General features: G+C 38.3%; 1 protein-coding gene across 3 annotated transcripts in view; it reads left to right on the forward strand.

Annotated features, from left to right (window-relative positions):
- RASGRF2 (Ras protein specific guanine nucleotide releasing factor 2) overlaps positions 1-19,870 on the forward strand; it is a 214,533-nt gene that overhangs the window by 170,056 nt on the left and 24,607 nt on the right. For all 3 annotated transcript variants that reach the window (XR_008549249.1, XR_008549250.1, XM_037529979.2), the window contains exons 18-19: positions 10,289-10,395; positions 19,512-19,624. Coding sequence is in view for 1 of the 3 variants with exons in the window: in XM_037529979.2 (XP_037385876.1) it covers positions 10,289-10,395; positions 19,512-19,624 (220 nt within the window). In the remaining 2 variants the exon portion in view is untranslated. The remainder of the gene's footprint in view (positions 1-10,288; positions 10,396-19,511; positions 19,625-19,870) is intronic.

A 19,870-nucleotide genomic window follows, 5' to 3' on the forward strand; every position in this document is an offset into this window, starting at 1 on the left:
CAAATGCAAAGAAAAATCTTTCTCCTTCCCCTTTTCAGATAGTCATTTTCTTATCCTGTATTTTCAAAGGCCTCTCTGGGTCACACTGGTTTTGCTGTCAAGAAATTCTGCTCAGAGCATTATAGACCTTGATTTTTTTTTTTTTTAGATTGCTGTATTTTAGTTTTCAAATGGGTTCCAGTTATTGTGTCTCACAAATCTGTGTCACCTTTCATTTTATAACCTTGTCTCCTTGCTTCTCAACTCAGCAATTTTCTTGAGAAGTCATTTACACTTGCTTAATCTGCGACCTTTCTTCTCACCAACTCCACAGATACCCCCATTCCGCTTTGGCAGAAATCACTGTCACATAATTTGCTGGCAAGGTGTTTCTGTGGCATTTCTATACCAGCATAAAAGCTAATGACCGCAGTGATGGTTCCAGATTACACAGCAATAAGCAGGGCATGCGCTGGCCTATGTATCAGCACTTGGGCAGTGTGTTTCAGTGGGAAGAAATTGTTAGTATTGGAAAATCCAGCCATAATTCCTGGCTCTGATTTTTACCATCTGTGAGTTTAGGTGGTAATTGGACTTCCCTGAGCTTCAGTTTCCTCATCTGTGGAAATAAGAAATATGTCTTATGTAACTGTGAAAATTATAAAGAATTAATACACAAAGATTCTCAATACATTTTATTCTAAACTCAGTATGTAATCATTCCTGTAAGATTCTAAACAGCACACAGTTTTAAAAATCCGTAAGAACAATTTAGCTGACAAGTTTAGCTGCTGATTTCCATGAAAGATGAAAGCAAAAATCATTGATTTTTGTCATTCTTCATGGGTTTTTTTCTTCATCACAAATAATGATGAAAAAAGGAAACTGCTGCAGTTTTTCTTTGGATATATTTTTCTTCATTTTTACAGTAAATTGTGCTTAGAAAAGAATCTCAGGCTAACCTGAGAAAGGAGAAGAGCTTAAAAATGGAAGGATAAGAACACATAAAAAAAGGAAAGAAAACAAAACAAAGCAACATAAACCTGTGCAGCGTTGTTCATTCCTGTTGAGTAATGTTGCAAATAGCACCTTTGAGAAACTGCCCCACTGGGCATGTCCTTTGAGAGGGAGGTTAACTCCCAGCCTTGAGCATTTGCCTAGTCTCAAATTACACATTTTTGGTAACTTACTTGTTTGGGGACTAGCTCTTCCTCACTTAAAGAGCAAACAACACATCTCTTTGGTTTATCCAGCTCCTACAGTACCAGGGGCTTCAAAGATACTTACTGGATAAATGAATTAAATTGAATTATAGAGGGTGAAGAATAGAAAGAAAGATGGAGAAAGGCAATAGCTATAATCCATTTGTAACATAGGTTTATGGCAGAAGAAGGAAAAAAGAAACTACCAAGAAGTTAAAAGCACTTTTAGATTGAATGGGAAAAACTAAGGAGAGACAAGGAAGAGTGACGTTTCCCACTGAGAAGCTGAAACCATGATTGTCTCATTAACTCCTAAGTTTGATCTTGATTACATTATTATGTTTCTTAACAAAGCACAATGTGTCATTAATATAGAGATGTCTCATAAAAAGCTTCAAATGAGGGATTTGGGGAAATGTTGAAACTGGAGTTTTCAGGTAGGAGGACGTAGAAGTGCCGTGAGAGAGACTTATGTCCGCAGGGGAATGAAAACTTTGTGCAATCAGCTCAAGAACAGATCAGGAGCAAAGGAATGAGGCAGAGGTGGACATGCTCGAGGACTGAGTGCAGAGTGCGGATAGCATTTGGTGACAGAAGCACTGGGGAACAATAAGAGGAGAATTATCCTCTGCTTGTTCCTCCAGATATGTTTCAGACTAAAGAATGGGGTTAATGGCCCAAGGTTTCTGGGAAATTAATGCAGATTTTTTAAACATAGTGCTAATAAGATAGTCTATATCAACCACTTTCAGACTTTTTATTACGAACAACTCTAAGAAATACATTTTATATTTTGACCCAGGACAGACACACACACACACACACACACACACACACACACACACACACACACACAACTGAAACAAAGATTTCCTTACAGAATATTCCCACTATGTACAATCTGCTCAGATAGTTTTTTAATCTATTTTGTACTTTTAATGTTAGTTACAACCCACCACATTGATTTTACTCCCCATTAATAGGTCATGACAGGAAGTGTAAAAACCATTGGTGTATATAATGGTAACAGATAAAACATAATAAATTTGGAGAGAGTGCATTTTGAAAAGAAATTAAATGATACTTAGATAAGGGTTTTTGTTTAAAATCCATTACAATATGAAACACATCTTTGTTTAATGGTACCATGTTTTCATCACATTTCAAAATTTAGAAGTAGAGTTAAAAGGAAAGTGCTTACTTCCCTAAAATATTCAAATAGCATCTTCTCTTGTAGCTTTAAGTGTTGGTTTGCCAACTTTCAAGAGAAACTTAAAGTGTAAAGTTTGGATTCAGAAAGTGAGAAAAAATGAAAAACACTTTGAGAGTTTGGAAAACAAAAGCACTGACCTCAAGTCCTGGTTCTTGCACTTATTAACACTTTGACCTTTGCCAGGTTTCTTAACCAGTTTTATTTTCTATTTCTTTATCCATAAAAATGGCAGCATTTATCCTACTTGGTTGCTGTTGTTCTTGAAGAAGCCACCTTATTCTTGGTACTTTACTGAGGACTTTATAGATATGTGACAAATGACAATTGATATTATTGTCTTTGGCTGGGAGAATTGAGTGTTAGACCACTGATAAAGGTGTTAGCACAATACCTAGCACAGGCAACAATAAATATTAATAATATTTCCATCCCAGCAACTGAAGAGTAGAATCACAGTTGTAATCCAAGTGCATAGAAACATAAAAACCAATTATATGGTTTGTATTGAGCATGTTTTTTCCCCCCCAGAAGATATGTACTGGATAACATTGGCAACATTGACAGATTGTATCCTGTTTGTATAAAGTGACAAGTGACACATTACTGAAGTAGCATTATTCTTAATTTCCCCACTGATACCACTATTAAAGTTATCATGACTTATTCTTTCAATAAACCTAATTTTATTAAGTACCTAGGATTAGGATTCTAGGTACTGAGGATGAAAACAGTTTCTAGAAGTACAATCAAAGTAATCAATAGTTAATTTGTATTTCCCCTCCCACCCACTGGCAGCACATCATCATGGACCACTGAAATTCAAATTACCCCTATGCTTTGTCTTGATTATATTCTAACTTTGCTCAGTAAGACAGAAGGAATGTTTAAAGATGCTCTGTTGTCATTAATAACAGCTCCCTGAACCACTTCTTGGTGATCTACTGTTAGTATTAAAATAGTTGACTATGTTCAAGAATTTGTTATCTTTTATACTTTGGCCTCAGTAGTTCTAACTGGACTAACCCATTATCCATCTATGTGTAATCTTAATTCTATCTCACCATTATTTATACTTGCCTCTTACAAAGTAGGCAGTGAAAGTTTATTTAGTATTACATCATTTGAAGAACAAAATGAAAATATTCCTCCCAGCTGTTCTTCATGTTTCAACTTTCTTGTCTCCCTCCCCACTGCTTTCTTATATGTTCTTCTCATATTTCCAATATGTTGTCATCATTGGTAAGGTGGTAAAAGAATGATCTTGATTTAGATATATAGCACTGCAGATACTTTCAAATAGTTCCCTTTGACAGTGATGCAGTTTTTGTTCAGAAAAATACCTGTTGAATGCCTGTGTGCAAAACCAAAGGGCCTACAAAGATGCTTCAGGTAAAACCCCTTCACCAAGGGGTGTATGAGAGAGATGTCAAGTTTAATGAGAGAGATGTCACGATACTAGTGGCCCTAAGGAGTGGACTGACTCACAAGTGTCTGGGGGGAGGGGGGAAGGGAGGGGACCATAAAGCTGAATCTCATTCTTAAATTCACAAGTATGGTGATGTGGTTCTTGTCACTTTTCCAGATGGCTTTTGTTGTCCAAATTGGCCAATTTGACCAGTACCTACAATGGAAAAGGAATATGCATAAATTGGAAAGACAGGAATTTCAGGTGATCATATTTCAGACATGTGATATTAAGAAAATAGACTCTCCTAGTATATGTAGAGTTTGGTTTTGCTTGACAAATGTAAGATGTTTAAAGCCCTGCAAAGATTTGCTATTTCAAATTAAGGCACAGGAAACTCTTGGGGTGGATATATGATTCTGGGATAGAATGAAGTTACGTGCATATTGTCACCCACTAGCTATGGAGTTCACCTTCACAATCAGGAATAATTGTTGCCTCAGTAGTCCCCTATTTAGATAGTGGCTTGTCATAAGGAGAAGATCCAGCATGTTGTGAAAATTGTTGCTTTAATTACATGGCTTTAAATATGTGAGAAATGGAGAGACAGGCATCTCTGATCAGGAACATAAACCATGTCTATATTATAGCAAGAACGCATATATCAGCTGAGCACATCAGAGAACAATTAGGCAATTTCAATTAATAAGTAAGCAGTTGCCCCTTTTGTAAAACTTGATCTATCAGGTTTTGCTGCAGGTATAACCCCCCAGATACATAGTTCATATATCCGGTGAAATTGTTAATGGTTTTAAATAGAATTGAGAGAGTATTTCTCTCTAAGATCAAAGACCTCCATCTGTTTTTCAAGTAGCGAAAAAGCTTTCAGGAAGAAATGAAGAGCTTGGTGTCCACCAAATCTTTACTATTTTCACCTATCCTTATAATGAGCATAGGGTCAAAAGTTTGTAATGGGGATCATTGGGCCCAAGGAATGGATGGGTGAAGTCAACTATGATTGAGGACATGATTATAGTAAATATTGTTTTGTTAAGTGCCCTGGGCTGATATCTGTTACAGAAATTTTTTAATCCTTAAAACGACTTTCTGTGGTACCAATCTTTGTCACATTTTATGACTGAAGAAATCAAGCCATGGAAAGTGTAAATTAATTGACCCTAGATGTAACTTCTGATCCATCCTAGACACATATTAAGGGGAACCTGTCATTTAGAGGATACTGTGGAAGGTGTCTTTGGAGATTTCTCTCTCTAGTTCTCAATGTTCTTGGAAGGCTCAGTTAATACTCTACTCTGGCCATCTCTATCATTAGCTTGGATTGTTCTGGCTGCTGAGTGGGAATTATGGAAGATCATTCAATTGGCCAATTTTCAAGAGAATTTGAGCCCTAAAAGTGGCAGAAAGTGATGATATCTGAGCAGCAAAGAGATGTGAACTTTCCAAACTATGATCTACACATAACAGTTCGGTGACATGCTATTTGAAGTTATAAAGAACCATCAAGTAGTATAATCAAGTCCTAACCTAAATGGTAATAAAGGCTGGGATTTGAATTTATGGAAATATTGAAAATTTAATAAAGAAAACCTCTTAAATGGTCTTTCAATATGAGATACTAAATAATTTGGAGGACAGAAGAAAGTCTCTTCTACTTTTTTTGCCTGTCTTTCAAGGTAAATGCCCCTGTCAACCCACCCTGATATAGATGCAAATAGATCAGTTGAAGTAGATACTTTTTCTCAAAAGGAGTACATTGAAGGAATAACAGCTTTTTAAAAGTTGCTTGTTTAATTTTTCACTTCAATTTCCTTCTTCTGCCCCGTCCTCACCAGATAGCACTAGCATTCTAGTGCTCTCATCTATTCTGATCTCAACTCTCTGATTAGCCGTAGTTATAAGTACTTATATAAGTGGGTGGCAAATTCTGCTTCATCCAGCAAAATGCTAACATTATTCTGCAGCTTTCACTCTTATTGAAGCCTCTCTTCTAATTGGATTAATGGATGTTTTCTAACCTTCTTTCCCCAGATCCAATTCTCTTCTTCTGCCTTTTTTTTTTTTTAAGGTAACATTTATATTCTCATAAGTTTCTTCAAAGATATTTTTGTCTTGGAATTCTGCCATTTCAGTTTGTGAAAGTGTGGTTTTCATTTTATTTATCAGGCTTGAAATTCATTGCAGTTTTTGTACTTGAAGATTCATGTCCTTCATTAAATCTGAAAAATCCTTTTCCTATATTGCCTCTCTCTGATTTGTTTCTCTTCTTCTGACACATTACTAGACAAATGTTGAAATTCTAATTCTTTCTTCCAGGTTTTTAAACTTTTTTTTTTAACTCCTGTTTTCTATCACTTTAGCTCTTTGTATTGCATTTGGGTAATTTTCTCCGATTTATTTTTCAGAGCATTTTCCAGCTTACTCTTTATTAAAATGGGTCTAATTTGTGTTTATTCAACTTATCTGTGTTTTAAATTTTAACTTGTCTATTTTTCAGTGATAATTGAAAGAATAATTCTATTACTAAAAGAAGTTTTATGTGAATCTTATAAAATCTCACTTTCAAAATACTTTATTATTCTGTTTTCAATTCCCACTTCTAGTCCTTGTAAACATCCTAGTTTTAAGATGTTTAAACCACAGCTATCTAGTACTCTAGTACCTAAAGTTCTGGGTGGCAATGGAGGGGTAGAGTGGGAAGTTCCTTAAACCTGAATCTGCTAACCCTTATTTATGGTGGATAGTTTGTGTGTTTTGTAATTTTGGATTGTGAATTTTTCTTCCTCAGTGGTAATCTAGTACAAACTGAAGTTGAATGTGTGTCCCTCTAGAGAGGTTTGTATGTGCTTTATTGGGGAGGTGCCCTGTATTATCACTAGCCTGAGGCACTTTTTAAGTTCTCTTCTCTAGGGGCAGATCATAGTAGTGGCTCAATTTGAGCTCCCAATCTATGTCAGGTAGGCCTTTGGTTATTAATTCTCAGAAAGATTTCTTTCACTCCTCACTGTAATATAGGCTGAGACAGACAAGTTTATTAACTCCCTCAAATAGACTGAAGAATTTCTTTCCTAGTCCACTTTTTTAAAATAAGAGGATGTTCTTTTGAGGATCCCAACCTTAGGTGGTAGTTTCAGTTCCCATCACCTCACCTGCACTCATGAAAACCCACTCATGAGGTTTCTTCTCTTGAACTGAATGGATTTACAGCCCATATCTCCTGTTACCAAGACTGGTACCTCCCCTCCTCTTCGGACGGCAAGCTTCAGTTGAAGGCTTGTTTCTGTTTTGCACATCTCTCTTATGTTTTCTTGAGAACTCAGCTATACATTTGAAAATATGTTTATTATATTTTACCTAAACTTCTAAGCCTTTAATAGTAAAAGTTCTTTTCAAGATATCCTTTCTACCAAAAATATATCATCATCCACAAATAGTGTCAACTAGTGGGAGGAAGATGCCTCTCTATATTCAAAGAGGAATATGGAGAAGGGGGCTCTGCCCTTTTTTTTTTTTTTTTTTTTTGCCTAATCCATTCATAAACTCTGAGGACTGTTTTTGTCATTCCATCTTCATTACATTCATGTCACATTCAACTATACAGGTTTTTATTCATCATTCAGCAAATCTATATTGTGTCCACCATCTGCTGTATACCAAAAATATGCTCATGTGCAGTAAAAATATACCTGATCCTTGTTTTCAGAGAGGACACAGATATTAATCAGGTAATTTCATAAATAAATGTAAAATTGCAAATATAACAAATGGCAGGCACTAAATGTGCAAGATATTGTGAGATGTGTAATGAGTGATTTGTCCAATTCAATCCAGGGAAGGTTTATTTGGGGAAGTGAAATAAGAAGCTAGAGAAGCAATAATTGTTTCAAGTAAGGAGCAGTGTTTGCAAAAGTCCTGGGGTGAAGATGCAGCCTTAAAAAAAAAGGTGTTGAGATGAAAGAGGAAATATTGAGATTTTGGTTCCAGAGAAGGCTGAGAGAGTACTAGGGACTAAACAAGGAAGACCTTCTAGGCCTGACGAGTTTTGTATTTATTCTAAGAGCCATTGATGGGTTTTAAATAGGGGACTAATACCTCTAATTTGACCTTTGAAAATATTTTTCTGACTTCAAAGAAGAGAACTGATTTGAGGAGGAAAGAATGACAATGGAAACCAGTTGGGAGGCTACTGCAGAAGACTAGATGAGGGTTACTGAAAGTGTAACTCATTTTTTTTTAAAGATTTATTTTTATTTATACAAGAACTGGGTACAGGCCAGATGCGTGGGAGGGTGAGAGAATTCACCAGAGACAGAGCGTGGAACAGAACAGGCAGACTGGTGAAATACACTGCTGAGGGGAGCAGCGGGCGAGACAGGAGAGGTCTGCCCGCCATGTGGGTTGCTCCGAGGCCAGCGGGGATGGAACCGGCACTGCAGAGGCTGCAGACAGCTTCACAGCACTGAACTCAACTGCCTGCGCCACCAGGGAGGCCCTTTGACTTTGTAAATAGGAAGGTATGGACAGATTTGAGCTTTATTTAGCAGGTAAAATAATAAGATAGGAACAAAGAGATGGATTAAGAATAACTCCAATATTTCAGACTTATATAACTGGTTGAGTGGTAGTGTTCCTTTGCTGAGATAGGTAACAGTTCAAGAGGACACATTTTGGTGGAAAGGCTATGGGTTTTTCTTTTGGACATACTGAGTTTGAGGTATTAAAAAGACCTAAGAAGAAAATATCAAGAGGAAGTTAGAAATATAGATATGGAGCTTGGAGAAGAGATCTGTAGATAGAAATATGTGAGCAATTTGCTTTCAGGTGACATTAGGTGAGATTTTTATAGAGGAACATGGATGTAATTGGTGATCTTAATGAGTGCTCCTTTGGTGGCAGGATGGGATGAGAAGCTCGAAGTAGGATATAAAGGGAGTAGGAGATGAGGAAATTGAACTAGTGAATTTAGGCAATTTTTAGGGAAAATTTGACAATGAAGTTATGTAAGGCTTGAATTAATTTTGAAAGGAAGTGTGTCAATTATGATTGGAAAGCAAAACCTTTTAAAATAGAAAGTCAGTAGAAAAATACTAAAATAGGGCCTACCCAGTGGCGCAGCGATTGAGCGCTGGGCTGCGAAGCTGCGCGCAGCCTCTGCAGCACCGGTTCGATCCCCGGCTGCTCCCCGGCCACCGGAGGAGGGTCCCGCATGGCGCGCAGACCTCTCCTGCCGCCCGCTGCTCCCCTCAGCAGTGTACTTCAGTCCTTCTGCCTGCTCTGCTCCTTCTGTCTGCTTCTTCTCGCTTTGGCTCTGGTGAATTCTCTCACCCTCCCGCGCTTCTGACTGTACCCAGTGCATGTATAAATAAATAAATAAATCTTTAAAAAAAAATACTAAAATAGTTTATTGATAGTGAAATTGTGACCAAGATAGAGATATAGGCTGATATAGAAAGGACTTGAAGTCTCTGAACCAATATACCAAAGTGTAATAACAGCTAACATTTATGGAACTCTCCCCATTTTCCAGTTACCATTCTAAATGCTTAGTGTGTGTCAATATTTTATAAGATAGGTATGTTTATTTTCCCATGCAGGACATGAATTGGCCACTGGATACATGAAATAACTTACCAGGATAGTTTGGCTGAGGAGCTCATATTTTTAACTATGATGCTATACTGCTTCTCAGTTTATGGGCTCACACTACAGTACAGATATACTCAGAGATATTCTGACTGTGGTTTCAGACCACTGCAATAAAGCAAATATTGCCATAAGCAACTCACAGGAATGTGTTGTTTTCTCAGTGCATATAAAAAATTATATTTATATGATACTATATTCTGTTGTGTTTGAAATAAGTTTGAAATATTATAAGAATTACTAAAATGTGGCATGAAGACACAAAGTGAACATGTACTATTGGAAAAAAGCACCGATAGACTTGCTCAATGCAGGGTTGCCACAAACTTTCAATTTGTAGAAAAACCAAAAATACTGTGATGCACAATCAAACAAGGTTTGCCTGCATATGTATCATCAGTGGGCCACAATATGGGCCCATCCATCGGTAAAGACTGAAAATGTTATTGGTTATAAAATCACTTTGGGACAAAAATATAAATTTTTATAATTTGCTGACTCAGTTTGTTAAAACTCCTTGGTTAAAATGCCAAGGCATAAGTGCAGGTGTCAATAGACCAGCTTTGGCTTTAATCTGTGGTCCTCAGTAAATATGCACACATTATTTGACTGCATCTGTAACCACACCGTGAAGCCACAGCTGAGAGTATAGGTAATCAGTGGAGGTAATCAGAGCGCTTCACAACAGTCTGAAGCCCCTGATACCTCCTTGCCACGATGTGTGATTTGTGAGTTTCATTGATGAATGTCCTGAAGTGAGTGTCCATTTTTGGCTCCTTGGGGTCTGGCTTTAACTACAACATGTGTGTGTTTTCTTTTCCTCCTAAGGATTTAACAACACAGAGAGAACGTGTGATAAAGAGTTTATTATACGGAGAACAGCCACCAACAGAGTGCTGAATGTCCTCCGTCACTGGGTCTCCAAGCACGCACAGGTAACTCAGTACCCTTGTGAATGACTTTCAAGGATTTTTTAAAAATCAACCTTTTTGGTTGTTAATTGTCTTTCAAATTGTGTTTATTGAGGCAACTTTGGTAATATTTTATCTTTGGAGATTATAGGTTTATGCCTCTACAAATGTATATTTTTACATGGTGGAGAATAGTCAACATTTTAGGTCATTACACATATAAATCATGTCCTGACTCTTTCAAGTTAGAGCTTGAAGACTTGAATTGGAACATAAGAAGGGGAAAAATAGGAGTGTATGCATACAAATCAAAGTAAATGCACATGTATTGCCAATACCCACTGTTTCAGATCTACAAATGACATAACATGGGGCGGGGGAGGGTGATACAGGATTCCCCCTTCCCTCAGCTCCCAAAGCACCCACCTGTGGGCACAGGATCCATAACAGGGCCACCGAACTGTGCCATCCAGGAGCATCCTCCCTAGAACTCTGTCTGTAAGTGCAATGCTGCCAGCTGCAGGGATGTCCCCTAGAGGTAAGCAGCAGGTAACCCTGGAGGTGACCAGCACTCTATTCTCAGACATTCTGATAACCGGTCAGGGGGTGTTTTCTCAACCTGATTCAGTAGATATTTACCGTATGCACTTTGATGAATTCGGCTTTTTAACTTTACCTTGTCTCTCATTGATGGAACACCTACCTATATGTTATCTGTGTATTTTCAGTGTAAATTTGCTCAATTTTTACCCATTTCACAATACAAAGCAATGCCCTTTTGCCTCATTGCTTTGAAGCATGAGTGTGCTCTTCCTACCTACTGCAGGTAACAGGCAGAGTACCGGACTTGTGTCTGGCTAGCGCCCTGCAGAGAGAGTTTTAGAGAGACAAAAGGGGGTGGGTCCTATGTGGCTCAGATCAGATGTAAAATATGAAATGTGAGTTAGCTAATGAGTAGAGAAACAGGCAAGGCATTCTGGTTTCACTTCATTACATTCTCAGAAGTCAGCATGGGCTGCCACAATGCTTTTGGTAATTACAGTCTATCAGATAGGCTCACAGAGGGCCAGGCCCTTGAAATCCCTGTGAGAACAGAATTCACTAATTGGAAATGGTGGGTTATGGGTTGGATCACTAGCAAGCTCATAAGAAAGTTTAAGTATTAATTTTAATGGAACAGTAAATATAGCACATTAAATACAGGATGCAAAATTTTTATCTTATACATCTTAAATAAAAATGGATCAATATGACTCAGGTTCCGAGAAATATCCTGAATGTATTGGAAATGACTAGTCCCTCTTCTCTGTTTGTTCAGCAAACTGCTTGTAAGTACCTTTGCCATCTGCAAATAGAATATGATAATAAGATTTCTCCCATATTTGACCATTCATCCCATTCCTCTCTGGCATTTTGACTTGGGGCCTTGACTTATAATTTCTGGGGCCCACAGTGGCTTTGGAAATGCAGCGTAGCTTTGAGAGAGAGACCAGGCTGAGCAGATGCTGCTCCACTTTCCCCCCAATATCAGCTTGGTTGGTGCAAATTCATGCCCAGACTCGTGTAGTCATGCTATGAATCAGAGGCCTGGTTTAGCTGCCTCAGCTTCCCTCCTTCTTCTAAATCTTCCCTCCAAAACCCTCTAGCCTTTCTTCCTTATTTGCCCCACTTCCCTTTTCTCAATGCCCAGAGCCCTTTTTTTCTAATGATTTCAAACAGGAATCCCAACTCATTTATGAATCTTATCGAAGTGAGAGAAGTACCACAAATGCATCTTACAATATGCTGGAAAAGCACTATCATCTGACCAATAGCTGCATTGCAGGCATCAGTGCATCCAGCAATATTAGGTTGAATAGCACCACACTGCTGCAATAGAAAATGGATGGATGTGAAAATAAGGATCTCTTTATTACGACTGTATTTTGGCAACCTTTCATTCGAATCCCTAAAGCACCCTGTTAGCTTTTGTTCAAATAGTTCAGATACTTTGCAGCCTGTTACTTCAGATGTGCTCAGACGTGGGAGAGCATGGTCCTCAGTTCCAGTTCGAGTGGCCACCCTGGGAATCTCCACTTGTTGACCTTTGTTGGACTGGGAGTGTATATTGGTGGTCCAGAGTGCTCCGGTATTCAGTCTTTTCTCCTGACATGGCTGTTGGGTAAAATTTAGACCCAGATATGCCAAAGGAAGTTCTTCCCACTCACTCATTTATCTTTTATACCTTCCCTGACATCTGTGAGGAAATCATGGTTGGCTTCCAATTGTTCTGGTATAAACTCATCCTTGTACATCCTGCCCCTTCCTCATCCCGGTGATCTCTCCCTCACCTTCTGAGTAAGCTCTTGACCTGTAGGACATTTCTGCAATGCTTCCACTTATGGTCAATTGTTAGGCCATTTTTTTTTTCTGGTTTCCCTTCTTTTTACTGACATCCATTTTAACTAAGACATTTGGGTTCCAAGATGAGCAGTGCGAGCAAGTCCAGGTATGCTCTTGGTAAGGGGCTGGGGAACAGTTGGGGTACACAGAGTTGGTTTCAGCTTATGGTGCTGGAGACCATGGCATGTGCCTGCCACCTCCTCTCACTGATGGGACATAGACTGAGATGCTTGAGTGCAGAAGAGGTGTGAGTGTTACCTGGACTCAATGGACTCTATGCAAGTGACTACTGTGGTGCCTAAAGGAGGAGTAACAACTCTTCTTGGGGTCTTTATTCAAGTTTACCTAAAGGTACTCTTTTGGCATATGGCATTAATAAAAATATTAAAAGCCAGAATTAAAAACGGACTCTTCCCAACCTTTCTTTTTCCCTCTAGTCTTCATCATTGTCTTGAAAGGTACAATCCATATTATTAGCAACCTATATAGAAATCATGGAAAACACAGAATCTGTAAAAATTACCACTTTTTTTTTTCCTGAGAAATACTTTTTACCCCCTGTGGTACTTCTTTCATTTTAAAAAGTACTTTTTATTGAGTTAATATTATTTACATCATTTTTTTGCATTTTGGGAGTGTAGGAGCTCCCCCTTCAGATGTTGCCCACCACCAAAGACCCCACAGTCCACCTCCACAGACCTTTGTGCTCCCTCCCCTTCTTTTTTTTAATTTTTTAAAATTTTATGTATTTTTTACATCATTTTTCATTTTTGCACAATGTGTGCATTTTCATCTTGGTTATAGTCCCCATACAATTCCCACCCCCCTTGTTTTCATCCTACTCCCTCCTCCCCCTCTGTAGTATGTCTCTGGTTTATTCTTGTTCTCATCCCTTCTCCCTCCCACCTCCCCGCCTCTTGTTCCCCCACCTCTGTTGCCTGAATTCCACAGTCAGCTTTCAAGGGTTAATTTTTTGGTTTGACTTTATTTCACCCTTTGTTTTGAGAAATGTGCTTTAAACTAACTCATTCTCTTTTGAAACTGAGACATATAAACTTGGGATCTATCTAATTTCAAGGTTGCGGGGGTATTATTTAAAATTCTCACAAGCCCAGCTGTTCAGGTTTAGAGGCTGTTTTAGCAAGTCATTCAAATGCACAGTCATTCGTTAGAAAATGATAGAACAAATTATTTCATGCATGGCTTTTTTCCTTCTCACTGAGTTGGTGTCATTCATTGCCATTTGCCTCTTCCCAGTTATTTTTGTTCTAACGTATCTTCCACATTTTACATTGTGCCTTCTCCCAGTAGCCTCCCACTTCACATCTGCTAAATTAATTTCCCAAACTGCCAGTTTTAGAAGAATTGGATACTTATTACCACTTTTCTCAAAGTCTTGTACCCTCCCAGGAACTTTTGTCCATTCATTCATTTTAAGGACCTACCAGGATTACTTCTTCTTACCCAGTATGGGATTTAATTATATCTAGTGTTACTAGCCTTTTTCTGATGCATAAAAACCTATGTGATCGATAGGTATGTATTTCCTATAGATTCTCTTCCTCTTTGAATTTTCTAGAACCTTATGAGTAATTAATAATTCATAATTTTGAACACATAACCGAAAGTTTAGATTATTATAGTATGGCTTTTTTAGGGCTTGATTCCATTCTTAATGCTCTTTCCCTGTTTTCAATTGGGTTGTTCTTTTTGTAGTACAAATAAAAATTCTTTTAAACTATTTTTGTAGCCGATGATGGGAAATGCTGAAAAACCCTACCTTTCACTTTTGCAATGTGAGAAACCCTGATTCAGAGTCCTGGTGCCCAGAAAAGGCGCATAGGCAGCAGATCGGGGTGGTGGTGGGTAGACAAGGCCGAGCAGGTGCTGTGCACAGCCTCCCATGCAAGCTTATTTAGCCAGCACAGTCTCCTCTGGGATCCGGTCTCAATATTCAAGTTCACAACAAAGGCCCCCACCCTCAAAAGAGCTGCAAACTACACTGGTTTAGATGCTTGCTGTCTGTCATTCATTAAAATGACAACTCCAGACCTGTTGATGTTGACTTGCATTGATCTTAGGAAGGTCATTCAGGTCCTTGCATCTGTTTCCCTAGACAAAATGGTCCATAGCTAACCTAAATCTACCTCTCAACGTAAATTAATTTCTTCATCTTCTGTAATCAAAGAAATCAGAAAACAGTAGCATGCTTTTCCTTTTCTCGAATATTATTAAGTCAAACCCTGCACTCTTATTTTTGAGCCTGGTATATCCTAAGCCCCTTATTTATGAGCCCTTTGTTCCAGGTTTTAAAATTACTGATGTACTTTTACACCACTTCTGCGGTATTTCCACCTTCCTTTTAAAAGCAATGACCACTGCTAGGAATACACTGTACTTATTACAGTGAGAAAATTACTGTCATAATTCTCTTTACCCTCAAATTGTGTTTATTGAATCAGATTTTCCTGGTGTCCTAGAGTCCACTTGGCCAGACGTAGTATATTACTAATCATTACCCTGCTCTCCTGAAAGAATGAATGTAATTTCTGAAATGCCTAAGCCATCAATAGGGATTACATTTAAAGTGTTGGAGACTGATTTACTGCCTCATATTTTTTTTTGGTTGCTTGATCTAGTCTTATTAATACAAACTAGTTTATTTGGCCTTGAAACCCAAGTCTCAAGATGATTCTCAAACAGTTGTCAGTATTGGTGGGAAATAGTTCCAGATTCAGCACCATTTAATGCATCATATTTGATGCCCAAGACACCAGTACTAACTCCCTGGTCGCCACTCTCTCTGGAGTGTTTGTGTGGTATAGCAGTTAAAAACTCAGGCTTCAGCCGACATTGCCTGGGTTCAAGGTCTCCAATTGCCACTTGCTACCTGTGTGGCTTTGCACAAGATGATTAGATTCTCTCTATTATATAACCAATTATGTAATAAAGCATTTAAACCATCTCCTAGCATGTGGCAAACTCTTACCAGATGATAATTAGCTCAGGAGTTCTTCACTCACCTAGGGAAAACATTGGCTTTTTTAATCATTTCTGAATGTCTGAGTCAACAAAATCTTGGTCAAGTATTTTCATTTTACACATCTCTCCAGAAGGATTTCACTGGTTGCTTATTTTTTTCTTCCTCAGCATTTGCTGTGTGCCACTCTCCATTCTAGACACACAGTTTGCACTGTCTCCTCCTGGCTGGTGGTTCCCTGATCTGCATTTCCAGTCCCAGCCCATCTCCTAAGACTCAAGTGGGCACTAACCGACTTTCATCTGTGTTTAGGTCTCCCCACCCCAACCAGGCCTCTGTCCCTGCATTTCTTTGGTTGATGTTTCCTTTACTGCTCTGCCTCTCCCCTGGAGCCATGTATGTTGAGGTTCTCAATAATTGTTAAAAGATTAAGACCGATGGTCTCATTTTAGAGATTGAAATGTCAACGTCTCACATTTTCTGGGCTCTCTGTGAAAGCAGGCTGATGTCTTTTTTCTAATCTGTCTTCTCACCTCTGCTTCATGAATTGGAAAACAAAAGCTAAACTAAATAAGCTGCTTCTGTGATAACCTCAGTGAATGTCTCAGGTACTCTTGGGTGCTCCAGTTGAGACACTCAAGGTTCTCTCAAGTGGAGCATGAAGCTTCAGCACACAGCCTTTGCATAATAACCTTCCGCACACAACCCTCCACACCAGCAGGCCAGGTCCAACCTAAAGGAGATGCTGACTCCCTAGGATCCGAACGACCCAGGAGCGCCATCTTGTGGGCGCCCGATTGCTGTCTCTGAAAGGAGAGATTCTGCCACCATCTAGCACTCTCCTTTTCCCATTTCAGGGCCTGGGGAAATGTAGCCCAAAATTAGGTTCTAGATAATTATAAAATGACTGTCAGCCAGATTTATTCTGGATTTAAACAGGACAATTGTCTTTTAACTGCTTCAGATTTCTTTTTATTGAATCGTGACTGTGTTTTTAATAGGAATTTTTCGATGGCCAAGTCTGCATTTTTACATGCATTGTTAAAAAAATAAAATTTTACAGTAGGTAATAAAGCAAAGGATTCAGATTTTTGAGTCAGATATTGAGGAGTTGTTTTCTACACGAGAAAAAATTTTAATGAACAATGAGTGTAAAGTGTGAGCTACTCCAAGTGTAAAATCATGGGACCATCAGCATTAGCATCAGCAGTAGAAAAGCAGAATCTCAATCCCCATCCCAGACTGGCTGCATCAGTCTCTGCAGTAATTTCTGGGTACATGATAGTCTGATGTAAAGATGTAAAGAACTCTTACTGGGGCCAGACGGAATACCTGTGCACTGGTCCCCATGCTACCGTCTCTTTAACCATCTCATCTCATCTCAGCTCATATAATCACAACTGTTTGGTCTCAGTGGCTAATGTATGAAAAGAGAACTTGGTTCTGACCTTGTCAGAACCAGAGGAAGCAGATGTCAGCAGAGGAAGAACTGAAATCCTATATAAGAAGTCACTTTGAGCATTGTAAAAACCTGTGCAAGAGTGAAGGAAAATTACAAGGGAGAATTCTGACATTTCACACTCAGCTACCGTGAGCAATTCTGCTTTATGTTCAACTACGTCATCAGTAGAGTGAACATTCTCCATTACTATTCAGCACACATTTAATAGTGTCTGGGTAGTTTCACCAAGTATTCCAAAGGATGGTCTTCTCAGAGCTGAGTATAATAAAATTACATTCTGTTTTCCTTAACAAGACCTTTCAAACAACTTGCTTCCTGAGGTCTTAGAAGCCCCCTGTGGAGCCCAGTATGGGGCACAGTAGGTGCTCAATGATGCTTGTTGATTAAACTACTAATTAGTCCTCAGCTATGTCGACACACTGACACACTGGCCTGATGTCCTTCACACTAATCCATTTATGATAATCAGATTATTTGCATCATTAGAGACTCAACACAGCTACAGAAGGACCAAGTTGTCTAATAAATATCAACTATTCATTAAGAAAACAGTCAAACATGTGGCTGACAAACATGTGGTAGTATATTAATATATAGATGAGATTGGAACTGTTTCCAAATATCATTCTCTTTACCTTGCAATGGGTAGGAGGTAGGACAAATAAAAAAAAACCAAAAAACTGTACTGAGATATTTCTCTTTTCTTGCATACATTTGAAAAAGAAAAATTAGCCAAGAAGTTGTTGGGTAGTAAGTAGGTGAAATTTTAGGAAGACATAATCTTCTAAAGCCCTACAACTGATAAAATATAGTATCTGAGTTGCTGTAGGTCCCATTGGCTCCTGTTCCCAAAGAAATGGTAATGATTGTCAGAGAGTGAAATACTGAGAAAATTTGTTACACACATCTCCTCCAAACTGAGCACAAAAATACTTAATCAAATTAGATTAGAGTTTTCTACTGTCTACAATTTGTGAAATTATGAACATTTTTGCTTCTAATCTAAATGTAGTAATGATGTGCTGTTCCCTTTTTATAGAATTCATTGCAATTAACAATGTTCTCTGTAATTGTTTAAAAAAATCAGAAATGTCAATACTTCAGAATTACTTAAAGTTAAAATGTAGTTTAAGTAACTTTATACAGGAGGGAAAATAAACACTTCTGCCTGCACATACGAAGATAAAGTCTATTAGAATAAGGTCCTTGAAAGCAGAACTTTGAAGCATGCATTTCACTTTTGAATACCTAACAATCTCAGGATGTTTTATATGAATACATTTAATAAAAGAGTATGAGAAATGCTGCTTTATCTTTTGATTCTTTTTTTACCTTGAGAGTTTTTAAATCGGGAGGATAAAAAAATGATATACATTCAAGTTGCTAATAGTTAACATGTTTATCATGTTTGTTTTCTCCTCTACCCCAGAAGAAACAAGGACCTACTCTTAGGTCAGTAAAATGACCAAATTCAGGACACTCTAACTTAATACAATGCTCTCAGCTCGTACATAATCCTAGCTCTTTTATTCCCTTGCATTTATTAGTTGGAGAGCCACTATAAGGAATAATTTTCTCTTCTACCCTCTTTATGGATGTATCTATTCATGTATTTATTTGTAAACATCAGTAGAGACTTGCAGGTTCTTTTATTTCAGTTGGATATTACACATCCCCAACATCCATTTTGATGCCCATATTGTCCAAACTTTGCTCAGTGGATGTTCCTCAAATCTCACTCCTGTGTGTTTTTTTCATGGCCCCATCAGTTGTGGGCATCATTTATTCTTTAACTTTTAGCATATCTATATTGAAGTTCTTCATTCAAGTCACTGCCCAAATGACAGATTTTATTCTTGCAAAAATCTTTTTTTGCTTTGTTGTTACCTCTGTGCCCGATCTTAGTTATGGTCCAGAGGAAAACCAGATAATTTGAGTATCTCCTATAATACAGTTAGTTATGACAGGGGGAATGATAGGGGCACCAAGGTAAAGCTCCTTCCTCCACTGGGTCAACTAAGAAGGCTCCTTGAAGAATGTATATCACCTTCTGTATCTGCAAGATGAGTAGAAATAAATATGGGCATAACAGTGTACTGTTCTAGGCTAAGAGAGGCACATATCTCTTTGAAGAAGTCTCATTCCCCAAGGAGCCTGTTGGAAATACCAACAACCAGGCCCCATCCCAAGCAAATTAAATCAAGATCTCTGGGATGGGTGGGAGAAGCATCTAGGTTCCATGAGGAATGCTGTTACATGTTACAGAGCTAAACCCTTCAAAACTAAATTTTAAAAAGATTTCATTTTATTTTGTAGGATTTTGAACTCAACAATGAACTAAAGATGAATGTCCTAAATTTACTAGAGGAAGTTTTGAGAGATCCAGATCTTCTACCCCAAGAAAGGAAAGCCACAGCGAATATCCTGAGGTAAAGGCAACTGTTGATGCCTACGAATGATGTTGTTGATTTGTGCTGTGTTCATAGAAAATAAGGTTCCACCAATCCAGAGGGGGATACATTTTTGATGCCGGTGGGCAGCAGGGATTCTGTTTTCACTGGTAAAGTGATGCTCATAATCTTCTATTTCCTGGGGCAGGAAGGGATCTGTTGGTTTAGGAAAACTCGGACTGGGTGATGTAACTTGTGTGGAATGCAATTGGTTCTGTTTTTGTG

This window comes from Talpa occidentalis, unplaced genomic scaffold (genome assembly GCF_014898055.3).
Source record: "Talpa occidentalis isolate TD23 unplaced genomic scaffold, MPIMG_talOcc4v2.1 talOcc4.6, whole genome shotgun sequence".
Taxonomy (NCBI): domain Eukaryota; kingdom Metazoa; phylum Chordata; class Mammalia; order Eulipotyphla; family Talpidae; genus Talpa; species Talpa occidentalis.